Source organism: Nycticebus coucang, chromosome 6, assembly GCF_027406575.1.
Source record: "Nycticebus coucang isolate mNycCou1 chromosome 6, mNycCou1.pri, whole genome shotgun sequence".
Lineage (NCBI taxonomy): Eukaryota > Metazoa > Chordata > Mammalia > Primates > Lorisidae > Nycticebus > Nycticebus coucang.
The window spans coordinates 57470248-57482862 of NC_069785.1; the positions used below are offsets into that span (position 1 = coordinate 57470248).

At 39.2% G+C, this 12615-nt stretch overlaps 2 protein-coding genes across 2 annotated transcripts in view; one reads left to right on the top strand and one right to left on the bottom strand.

The window, feature by feature from the left end:
- The window catches only part of PIGBOS1 (PIGB opposite strand 1), a 45489-nt gene that overhangs the window by 3669 nt on the left and 29205 nt on the right, over positions 1–12615 (bottom strand). The window lies entirely within an intron of this gene.
- PIGB (phosphatidylinositol glycan anchor biosynthesis class B) overlaps positions 1–12615 on the top strand; it is a 42135-nt gene that overhangs the window by 1070 nt on the left and 28450 nt on the right. Inside the window, exons 2-6 of the mRNA XM_053593348.1 lie at positions 217–352; positions 1051–1168; positions 4546–4650; positions 6930–7060; positions 10806–10946. Of these exons, the coding sequence (XP_053449323.1) occupies positions 217–352; positions 1051–1168; positions 4546–4650; positions 6930–7060; positions 10806–10946 (631 nt within the window). The remainder of the gene's footprint in view (positions 1–216; positions 353–1050; positions 1169–4545; positions 4651–6929; positions 7061–10805; positions 10947–12615) is intronic.

Below are 12615 nucleotides of genomic sequence, written 5' to 3' on the forward strand. Positions count from 1 at the left end.
GAAAACAAAAGTTGGTTAAACAAAAGGAGTGGTGTTCACCTAATGGTGTGGAACTTTCCCTTGGTAGGCATTGAAAGTGGTGTGAAGGGGCCAGAGTTCACTACTGAGCCTTAACAGAGCCTGAGTAAAAGGCCAACCAGAGCAGCAGATTTTAAGTCCTGCAAGAGGAACTGCCAGACTTTTGTGCCACAGTTACCTGCTTTGTTTTGTTTTCAGATCTTCTTGGAGAAAACATTTATCTGGTGTTGTTTACCATAGCTTTCCGAATATTTAACTGCTTTTTAGTGCAGACAAGTTTTGTTCCGGACGAATATTGGCAATCTCTTGAAGTTGCACATCACATGGTTTTCAGATATCCTTTGTAGCTTCTTTTTCAGACTAAGAATTGTGTTCATTTTCTATCACAGGGGTCCCTGCCATTATCTGCAGGTGATACATTCCAAGACTCCCTGTAGATGCAGACAATCAAGGATAGTACTGAACCCTATATATACTGTAGGTAGCATATACTATGTCTTTTCATTTACATAAGTACCTATAATAAAGGTTAATTTATAAATTAGTAAGAGATTAAGAAAAATAATAAAATAAAACAATTATAACAATATACTATCATAAAAGTTACATGAATGTGGTATCTGTCTCTTTTTCTCCCCCTCCCCTTCTTTCTCTCCCAAATAACTTAATATTTTCAGACAGCAGTTGACCAAGGGCAAAACCGTAGATAAGGGGGACACTATTGCACATTTTGTTTTAACTAATCAAAGTATATCATTATTTTCTGCTAATATTTTTCTTGATGTTAATGTTCTTGACAGAGCCTTAAACTAGTGTTTATTTCTACAGTGCTTAGTATACAGAGGAAGTAAAAAACATATTCTTGCTTTGAAAACATTACAAATTAGTTGGCCAACTGAATTTTTAATACAAATATCCAGTATTATGTTGTTTTAAAACTTCATTATCAAAAAATAAAATGTTTTTTATATTTAGAAATGAAAATAGGTTTTATTTCAAAACCATTTGACATTTAGTCCTTAACATTAGTAATTATGGTTATTTGACCTGGGAATGGACAGAAAGATTGAGGGGTTACACATACCCCTTAATCTTTGCAAGCATTTACAAGATTCTGCATCTTTCAGGGAAGGACAATGTTCAGTTGCTGGTAAGTTGAAATAAAAGTAACCAATGGTTAATAGATTCATTCTATCCTTTTTCAAAGATTAATATATATTAACTACATGATATTATTGGTACCACAAAGTTTGTTTTGAAAGGCTACTGGTGGTAACATCCAGCCGTGTCTGGGAAGCCATGGTACTAAAGACATACAGTGAGGTGTAACTCTTCAATATGTGCCAAAACACAAGACTGAGCATGAAAGATTCCTGCCGTGAGAAAACCTGTTAGGATTTTCAGATTTTCAAAATGACTATATTATTATACTTTGACTTTAGAAGTACATTCCCTTCTTTTTTTTTTTGTAGAGACAGAGTCTCACTGTACCGCCCTTGGGTAGAGTGCCGTGGCGTCACACGGCTCACAGCAACCTCTAACTCTTGGGCTTACGCGATTCTCTTGCCTCAGCCTCCCGAGCAGCTGGGACTACAGGCGCCCGCCACAACACCCGGCTATTTTTTCTTTTTGTTGCAGTTTGGCCAGGGCCAGGTTTGAACCCGCCCCATGCCCTACTCACTGAGCCACAGGCGCCACCCGTACATTCCCTTCTTAAAGGAATCACTTGAAAACAGTGTTGTGTTTTGTTTTTGTGAGTGGAAGACCATGGTATATGAGCTTAAAAGACTAAATACATATAAAGACTCAGGACTTAGTACTGAAATTAAAACTTAAAAAAATAATTTGATGAAAACTTTATATGTTTCATCACTGTATAGTAATTGAGAATCAATAGTTAAGTGCAACTGTAATTCCTAGATCATGAATTGCTGGGGTCAGTTGTTAGGAGAGGATACAGAGGAGGAATTGATGTTCTCTAGCCTCACTCTTAAGCTCTTTTAAGCTGTCATTGAGTTGGAATCAGATTTTTTGGGTCTTCCCTATTTTCTGTTGGAGAGAACTAATGCCCGAATATTTTAAAGAGAGTTTAAATCCTGAAGTGTTTTTTTGAGGCTAGCAAGACACTAAAGTTCTGGGTATTTGTTTTAAGGCAGAGTTGTACCTTCCCCTTGCAGTGATATTTAATCCCCCGTTATTGAGAAATGAGGGTCAGACCAGTGAAACTGATGATTTACATGGGAAGATCATGGGGAAAGAGAATTTACAGCAGTAACAGAGCTTCTCCCTTCACACATGTAGTCTTTAGGAGCTGTGAAGTCACTTTTCTCCTTTCAGAGTTACCGACCAGTTCACAAATTATGCAAGATATCCATAAAGTCTGGAACCATATGCAAGTATATATAAGGTCATCAAGGACATTTTGTATTTCAGCAAGTAGGTTAAATTATGAATGAGTGAGTCTTCAAGATAGAAAAATTTTCTTAAAAAAAAGAAAAATTTTCTATTCTGGCGGGCATGGTGGCTCACTCCTATAATCCTAGCACTCTGAGAGGCCAAGATGGGTGGATTGTCTGAGTTCACGAGTTTGAGAGCAACCTGAGCAAAATCGAGACACACACACACACACCGCCTGTCTCTACTAAAAATAGAAAAACTGAGACAAGAGGATCGCTTGAGCCCAAGAATTGGAGGTTGCTGTGAGTTAAGATGCCAGGGCACTCTACCCAGAGTGACAGCTTGAGACTCTGTCTCAAAAAAAAAAAAAATTTCTTGGGTGGCACCTATCACTCAGTGGGTAGGGCGCCGGCCACATATACTGAGGCTGGCAGGTTCGAACCTGGCCCAAGCCAGCTAAAACAACAGTGACAAGTGCAATAACAACAACAACAACAATAGCCGGGCATTGTGGTGAGTACCTGTAGTCCCAGCTATTTGGGAGGCTGAGGCAAGAGAATCGCTTAAGCCCAAGAGTTTGAGGTTGCTGTGAGCTGTGACGCCATAGCACTCTACCCAGCTTGACACTCTTTCTCAAAAAAAAAAATTCCCTATTTCACCAAGACCTATCCTTTGCTCTCACCCTATAGCTAATCCACCAGGCCACTTTGTGATACAAAGGAAATCCTTGCCCCCTCCTCCCCCCAAACTTCCTTTGTCCTACCTAGAACTTGACTGGGTAGAGAGTCCTAGGATGTAATCAGTCAGTCATTCCTACTCTCATTTTAAGCACATTTTATGATTTTGAAGCTAGAAGGAGTCAGAGAAGTGAAGTAAATAGACCAAGGTCACAGAATGTTAAAAGCATAGCGAGAGGCCCAGCGCCCATAGCTCAGTGAGTAGGGAAAATGAAATTTTACCTGTTTTGGATTTTAGGTTTTATTTTTTTTTTTTTTACTTTTCAATTTAGCTGCTGTAAAATTTTAAATTGCACATGTGGCTTATGTTAGTGCTGGCTTAGAACATTTGAGAAGAATGAGAAGAGGGTATACTAAATGAGGTATCACAGTAAGGGCTTTGAATAGTCACAAGACAACAAAAGGGTATCTGGCTCCTATAGCTTAAGGAAAAAGTTGGGAACTTACAGGACAGAAGTATAGGCCCAGCATTATGGCTCACACCTGTAACCTCAGCACTCTGAGAGGCTGAGGGGGGTGGTTTGCTTGAGCTCAGGAGTTCAAAAACTAACCCAGTGATGGCACACGCCTGTAGTCCCAGCTACTGGGGAGGCTGAGACAAAATGATTGCCCTAGCTCAGGAGTTTGAGGTTTCTGTGAGCTATGATGCCATGGCACTCTATCTAGGGCAACAGAGTAAGACTCTGTCTCAAAAAAGCAAGTATTAAATCCACGCAGTAAGTTGCTAACATAGTCCTTGCATAACAAAGTAAGACTCCTAAAAAGAGGGAGAAAGAGAACTCCAGGCCGGGCTCAGTGGCTCAGGCGTATAGGCTCAGGCCTGTAATCCTAGCACTCTGTAAGGCCGAGGTGGGTGATTGCTTGAGCTCAGGAATTCGAAACCAACCTGAGCAAAAGCAAGACCCCTTCTCCACTAAAAAAAATAGAAAAACTGGGCTTGGCACTCGTAGCACAATGGTTACAGCACCAGCCACATACACCAAGGCTGGCGGGTTTGAACCCAGCCTAGGCCAGCTAAACAACGACAACTGTAACAAAAAAATAGCCAGGCTTTGTGGCAGGTGCCTGTAGTCCCAGCTACTTGGGAGGCTGAGGCAAGAGTATCGCTTAAGCCCAAGAGTTCAAGGTTGCTATGAGCTATGATGATGCCACTGCACTTTACCGAGGGTGACAGTGAGACTCTGTCTCAAAAAAAAAATAGAACAACTGAGGCAAGAGGATCTCTTGAGCCCAAGAGTTGGAGGTGCTGCTATGACGCCACAGCACTCTACCCAGAGCGACAGCTTGAGACTGTCTCAAAAAAGAAAAAAAAAAGATAACTCTACTTATTATTTCGGTATAAACCAACAGATATTTTTAACATGCTCTTCTTTTTCCTTTTTAACAAATGAAGATTTGGATTCCCAGACTTGCCCAAGCAGTTCTGTCTGCTATAGCAGACATGAGGCTTTACTCACTAATGAAGCAACTAGAAAATCAGGAAGTGGCAAGATGGGTGGTAAGTTCTCAACATTTCAGAAACTGTATGCCAGTTATTTCCTTCCTAGGGGCATAAAACACGTAGAAATACCAATTCTCAAAATAGTTTTAGAAGAAAATTCATATAATTTATTGAGGTACTTCCATAATTAAGAACACCAAAATGCAAATGGCATATACCATATCTCTTACTCTTTTTTGTTTACTTTATTCAAATTAATATGAGGGTACAATATTTAGGATACATTGTCATATCTCTTGTTCTGATTAAGCCCTGGGTGGTGGAAGCCACGCATGCCCTCAAACACTATGAAAGGCTAAACCTTAGGAGACAGCCTTTGGAAGCCCTTTCACTCCTCAAAACTGTCCTTGTGTCACTTTTCATAGAACTCAGTAGGAATTCTCAGCTATTTACAACCCTTATTCTGTTCCTTTAGCTACCTGAGGTGCAGTCTGAAATTTGCCTTGAAACACTCTTTTACCTCTGCCTGGAATATTTGAAATAGTTGGACTCATGTAAGGGACAGAGTGTGGTATAGAAATCTATCTTTTGTCATTTGGCTTACTTCAAGGTAGGTAGATAGATTCCTGACATCTTCCATTCATAAGTGGATTTTCTAATTTAAACCATACTCTGATGAGGGTTTTATAGAACTATTGTTATTTCACTTGGCTCTTTCCGAAATTAAATAAGCTTCTATGAGCCGACTTAGAAATCTCACTACCTTTTAAATATTGTTTCTGTTGGAAAATACATTCCAAATTCCAAGTAACCAATTTACCAGCACATTTCTAGAATATAATTTATTAATAAATTGAAGAAAGGACATTTTTATACAAGTATTATATTCTGCATTAAAAAGAAAGATTGGTTTAGTGATTAAGTCCTTGCTAATTGATTCAGGAATAGTGTCAGTCTATTCGTTTGTGATGGGGCTAGAGCGCAGTGATACCATCCTAGCTGACTACAACCTTCAACTCTTGGGCTTAAGTGATCTCCTGCCTTAGCCTCCCAAGTAGCTGGGATTACAGGTGCTTGCCACCATGCCTGGCTAATTTGTCCGTTTTTTGTAGAGATGGGGATCTCGATCTTGCTCATGCTGGTCACAAACTCTTCACGCAGTCCTCTCGCCTCTGCCTTCCAAAGTGTTAGGATTACAGGTGTGAGCCACTGCATCTGGCCTGTGCTTTTATTTTATGTACACTGCTGAAGATTCAAAATGAAATGGTAGGCAAAGGTTCACGAAGGCTTTGAAATCTTGCCTCCAGCCAGGTGTGGTGTCTCCCATCTCTAATCCCAGCACTTCGGAAGGCCGTGGTGGGAGGATGTCTTGAGCCCAGGAGTTCAAGACCAGTCTAGGCAACATTGCAAGACCATGTTTCTATAAAAATTAAGAAACATTCGCCGGGCATGGTGGTACAAGCCTGTAGTTCCAGCTAGTTAGGAGGCTGAGGCAGGAGGATTGCTTGAACCTAGGAGGATGAAGCTACAGTGAGCTATGATTGCCCCACTGCCCTACAGCCTAGGTGATAAAGCAACGCTGTGTCTCTTAACAGAAATAAGAAATTCTTCTAGTTTAGGAAAAACCTTTAACTTCATGAAAATTGGAACCTTTTTTTTTTTTTTTGAGACTATATTTGAAGAGATAGGAAACTAATAATACCACATGTTTAATTCCCTTGTCCCAACTAACAAGTTTCCTTTAAGACATCTGTTTTGTAGACTTAGTGGTGTTCCGTTTGCATGTTCTTCCAAACACTGGTTTATTAATTTAGTCCATTTCCGAATTAAAATTTTAAAATGTCTCCTGACGTTTTTTTCCCTTCTCTCTTGTTTTTTTCTTAATTTTTTCATCAAGAAATAGGGTAACGTTCCAAACCAAAGTCAATAAAAAACAGTCACAATACTCGTGTAGCTACTGTCAGACAGTTTAAGGAATACTGATTGGGAGAAGGTAATTATGACTATCAGTCCTTAGAAATTCTATATCAAAGAATCTGTGTTTTACATCTTTCATTAACAAAGAGTGGGATTTAAATCAAATTCAATGCCATAAAAATGCATCTGAAGGTATAAACTTCTTAACATTAATAAATATAGATCTGATACTATAGATCTGTGTTTGATATAACTTCTTAAAAACATTTTTGGGCATGCTTGCTTACTTTTAGCAATCTTTTAACTTTTGATGTGGTTTTTTTAACATTTAGATTTGCTTGATGTTTTCCATAGAAGACAATACATACCAAGCTTTCCCATTCTCTACTTCATACATGTTTACTCATAATTTTTCCTAGTTTTTTTGCCAGTTGTGTTCTTGGTTCACATGGTATTGCTGTACCAGAACCCTTACAAACACCATGGAAACTGTTCTCACTGTAATTGCTCTTTTCTACTATCCTTTAGAAGGTTCAAAGTCTATGAACAGGTAAGATATATTATTGTTAATAATTATGTACTTATTATAAAACTCTAAGACATACTTTTGAAAATCTTAAATATCAATATATTGTAATGTCCAGTACATGCTATTATTCATGAGAGTCATGAGAACTACAAATTTTCATTTGGTATATTACAGCAAAAACAGATAATACTCACACTGGGAAATTAATGACTGTTTGATAAAAGGAATGTTTATAGAGGTGTAGAAAATGGAAAATCCATAAGGAAATACCACAGTCCCCCATGCTACACATAGTATGAAATCTCTATCCTCTTTAAGCCCTAAGGAGAAAAGACAGGAAATGGTTACTGAAGTCTATACAGAGCTATAACTATAAGAATGGGCCCCAACAAGAGATAGGTTAGCCAGGGGAATAAATAATCCTAATTCAACCTCCTGGCCTAATTAGCCAAAACCAGTCAGAAGCCAGAAAGCAAGGTAGCCCATTGATGTAGTCCATGCGGGTCAGGCTCCCTGCACATAGAACAGGCAAAGGGTGGAAGGGCAAATAGAAAATATTTAGACCTGATTTGGTTTCTTATAAACTGGCAAAACAAATGTCAAGCAAAGGAAACATCAACAAAGACACAGAGCCGTAAAAGGGCTTCAGTACATTCAGAGAAGATTGTCCAGAGAAGCCAGAGTGTGTAGGATGCAAAGAAGAAGAAAAGAATGAGGAATGAGGCTAGAAGGGGACTTTGCCCTACTCCAGAAATTGGATTTTCTTCTATGGGTTATAGCAAACCATTGGAGGCTTTGGAGAAGCATGACATAATCAAATCTGACTTTGAAAGAATTCTCTTATAGTATCAGTATTTATGATATACTTCAAGAAAAAAAACCAGAAGTGAAGAGTCTAGTTAAAATGGTAGCATCTATTCTTTCTACATAATGGTTGTTGGGAGGATCAAATCAAATAAGATCATTTCTACCTTAGACTCTTGATCACAAGAAAAACCATTCACACCTCTATGATGAGGACTTTATTATGAGACTAAAAAGAAGAATGGGCATCTTGGGCTTGTGGCCAGGCCTGGTAGAAATCTCAACCATACAAATGAATTGGAATTTTATACAGAATCCAAGGCAGTTTTGGGGAACGGGCTGTTTTGTTGTACCTTATAACCCAGTCTATGAATCCTGGTTTAGTCTCCCATCCTTTAGGGCCTTAGCTAATCTGTATCTCCTTCTTTTCTTGCTACCAATTGCCCAACTTTCTCTCACATGCAGAGTGAGAAAATCTGATTAGGTCTGTTAAATCTCATTGTCCCTATTTGGAGGTAGCTTTCACACTGGCTAGCCTTAGACTGGCTGCTTGGGTCAGGTGCCTTCCACTGACTGAGTCAGAAAGCAAGGATCATGTGGTACAAAAGGACTACTATGTAAGCATTCTTCCAGTAAAGCATGACAACTACTATTCCAGACTTAGTACAGAATATCTAAGCATTGATTTCTGTAAAATGAAAATAAAACAGCTCTCCAAAGAATGAAATGAGAATCTAAGTAAAATGTATAATTTAGAGTTTCTTACAAAGTAAGTGTTCAGTAAGTGTTGCCTATGACTGTTAAACAAAGGAATGTTTCTGAGCAGTGCCAAAAACGAAGGTAAGTGTTCAGTGAAAATATTTCAGACTGTATATGGAACCAGCACATTGTACCTCATGATTGCATTATCGTACTCAGCTATGATTTTAATAAAAAAAAAAATTAAAATTAAAAAAAAAAGAAGGTAAGTGATAGGACTTGAAGTAAAATGATGACAGCTAAAGTAGGAAAGAGAGGTAGCTGCATGGGATAAGAAGCTGCTGTTTAAGGTGACTCCAATTTTTAAGACTCAGAAACTAAGTGATGCTATTTACTTACATAGTGTATACTGAACAGGTTTGAGGGAAAATTTATGTCACATAGAAAATTTATACACTAATTCTGAGTGTCAGTATGTGATCTATGCATTACTAAAAATACTCAAAAAGGGTTCGGCACCTGTAGCTCAGCGGCTAGAACACCAGCCATATACACTGGAGCTGGCGGGTTCAAATCCAGCCTGGGCCTGCCAAACAACGATGACAACTACAACCAAAAAATAGCCGGGCATTGTGACGGGCACCTGTAGTCCCAGCTACGTGGGAGGCTGAGGCAAGAGAATTGCTTAAGCCCAAGAGTTTAAGGTTATTGTGAGCTGTGACACCACGGCACTCTTCCGAGGGTGACATAATAAGACTCTGTCTCAAAAAAAAAAAATTCAAAAAGGAGTAAGAAATATAAATCTGAAAATTTAGAGCAAGGTCAAGACTAGAAATATATATTTAAGAGTCCTCTATGTAATTTCACTATAGCAAAAGTTGGCTATTTGAAAGTCAAACTAAGCCACAGATACATTTTTATGCCACTTGTACAGTGTCTATTGTATTTCTTTTTTTTTTTAATTTTTTGGAGTTTCTGGCCAAGGCTAGGTTTGAACCCACCACTTCCAGTATATGGGGCCAGTGCCCTACTCCTTTGAGCTACAGGTGCCACCTAAATGTCTTTTTATTTTTTAGAGACAGAATCTCACTTTGTCACCCTCTGTAGAGTAATGTGATATCACAGCTCACAGCAACCTTCAGCTCTTGGGCTTAGGCGATTCTCTTGCCTCAGCCTCCTGAGTAGCTGGGACTATAGGCACCCACCACAGCGCCTGGCTATTTTTTTGTTGTTGCAGTTTGACCAGGGCCAGGTTTGAACCTGCCACCCTTGGTATATGGGGCCGGCGTCCTAGTCACTGAACCATAGGTACCGCCCAACTAAGTTTTTTAAATAGGGAGATCTTACATGGAAATCTAGATTTATGGTTTCTTCTGAAAAATTGGAAATCCTGGTATCATTTTGGACCAGGATTCCTTCAAGACAGTCTTGTAGTCCCCCCAAGTCTGCCTTTCTCATTTTGATTATTTATCTGTCTTCTATAAGCCTTTAAATGTGTTATCCCTGCTTTTACAGCCTCATTGATGTAGGGATTATTTAAAGTTATTTATTAGTTAATAGGTAATAATGGTGTCATATGTTTTATTTTGCTTGCTTTAATTTTTAGCAGGGCTAAGTATTTTTCCACATGCTAATTTACTCTGTAGTCCTTGTGATTAAATTATCAAATCATCTCTTTCAATAATTTATTGAGAGAAGTCCTGTTAGCAAAAATCTACATTTTTATCCATAATGATACTGATTTGTATAGTAGAATTTTTATATATTTTATCTTTCAATTGGATAAATTAGCTTACTTTCAAAACAAAATCATATGTACTCATAAACCCATCATTGCCTAATGTTTCTCTAAATGTGCATGTTTTTTCTTAGAGAAAGGGTTTGTGTGACTTTCTTATAGCTCCTTAGGGAAAACTGTCCACTTTTCTGCAAAGAAAATAATTGGCAAAGTTGTAAAGTGAAAAGTTAGTATACTTTTCAGCACACGAGGCATTAAGACATATAACTTGAATTCTTGAAAATACTGGAATTAGGATATTAGTGCTGGAAAATACTTTAGATATTACCTCTTTTTACAGATAAGAGGCACAAACTTAATTTATGCTTTTCTGAGGTAAAGACTCAGAAAGCATAAATAACTGCCAAAGTTCACATAACTATTTATATACGCATCAAAAGGAAAATGCATATTACAGTGTAAATAGTAGATAATTTCAAAAGTAATTTCCCACTTGTTTTGATAACACATTTTCCTTGCTTACAGTGTCAAGTACTCATCCGTGGTGGCACTTGCCTTTATAATTCGTCCCACAGCTGTCATTCCATGGATACCTTTGCTTTTCAGACATTTCTGTCAAGAACAGAGAAAGCTTGATCTTATTCTACATTCCTTTTTGCCTGTAGGGTAAGTATGGCTATAATCCATCTATTAATTATAAATGATAAACTGTGAACAAGATTTTTACATTTTGGCTTGGCGCCTGTGGCCCAAGCGGCTAAGGCGCCAGCCACATACACCTGAGCTGTCAGGTTCTAATCCAGCCCGGGTCTGCCAAACAACAATAACGGCTGCAAGCAAAAAATAGCCAGGCGTTGGGCAGTGCCTGTGGCTCAAAGGGGTAGGGCGCTGGTCCCATATGCCGGAGGTGGCCGGTTCAAACCCAGCCCCGGCCAAAAAAACCACAAAAAAAAAAAAAAATAGCCAGGTGTTGTGGCCGGCGCCTGTAGTCCCAGCTACTTGGGAGGCTGAGGCAAGAGTTTGAGGTTGCTGTGAGCTGTGATGCTACAGCACTCTACCCAGGGCGACAGCTTGAGGTTCTGTCTCAAAAAAATATATATATATTTTTACATTTTTCAGTTATTATCTCTTCTCTCTTGCTTTCTTTTGGGGGGGTGGGGGGGCAGAGAGAGAGAGACAGGGTCTCACTCTGTTGCCCAGGCTGGAGTACAGTGGTGCAATTATAGCTCAGTGCAGGTTTGAATTGCTGGGCTCAAGTGATCCGCCTATTCCAGCCTCCTGAGTAGCTAGGACTACGGGCACACACCACTGTGCCTGGCTAACTTTTTGTAAAGAAGAGATCTTGCTGTGTTACCCAGGCTGCTCTCGAACCCCTGGCCTCAAGCAATCCACCTACTTCTACCTCCCAACTGCTGGGATTGCAGGTGTGAACCACTGTGCCTGGCCAGTTTTTATATCTTCTAATGTCAGTGAACTCTCAGTCCAAGGAAGGAGAATATTTCTGAATTTATATTTTACATTTTTTATATTTATGATCCTGACTAACTATATAAGGATTTTAATTTGCTTATCTGAGAATCTTTAAAATTATTTCTAACTTAGAATGTTCCTATGCTATTTCCTAGCTATTTCTCAAATACGTTTTAGAGGTAATTTATTCTTTTACATTTGTACAGAGCTTTAAAATTTTATAATGTGTTTTTACATATTACCTCATGATTTTCACAACCACACATCTAGGCAATATATGTGTTTTTATTAGTAGTAAAGGGGACTTGGAGAAATTAAAAGTGTGTTAACTGAGGTCCCTGGGCTGACTGCTGTGATATAACAGAACTGGGGCCTTGGTACCTCTAGCTCAGCAATTAGGGCTCTGGCCACATACACGGGGGCTGGTGGGTTTGAACCCAGCCCAGGCCTGCCAAATAACAATGACAACAACAACAACAACAAATAAAATAGCCGGGCATTGTGGCAGGTGGCTATGGTCCCAGCTACTTGGGAGGCTGAGGCAACAGAATTGCATAAGCCCAAGAGTTTGAGGTTGCTGTGAGCTGTGACACCACGGCACTCGGCACTCTACCGAGGGCGACATAAATTCTATCTCAAAAAAAAAAAAAAAAGGCGGCACCTGTGGCTCAAGGAGTAGGGCACCAGTCCCATATGCCAGAGGTGGCGGGTTCAAACCCAGCCCCGGCCAAAAATCACAAAAAAAAAAAAAAAAACAGAACTGGGATTGAAACCCTAACCACAAACTTATCCCAAGTATCTGGTAGAATACCCAAAATAATTATTTACTGTGGGGATAAGTGTCTACTGACACATGATACGGACA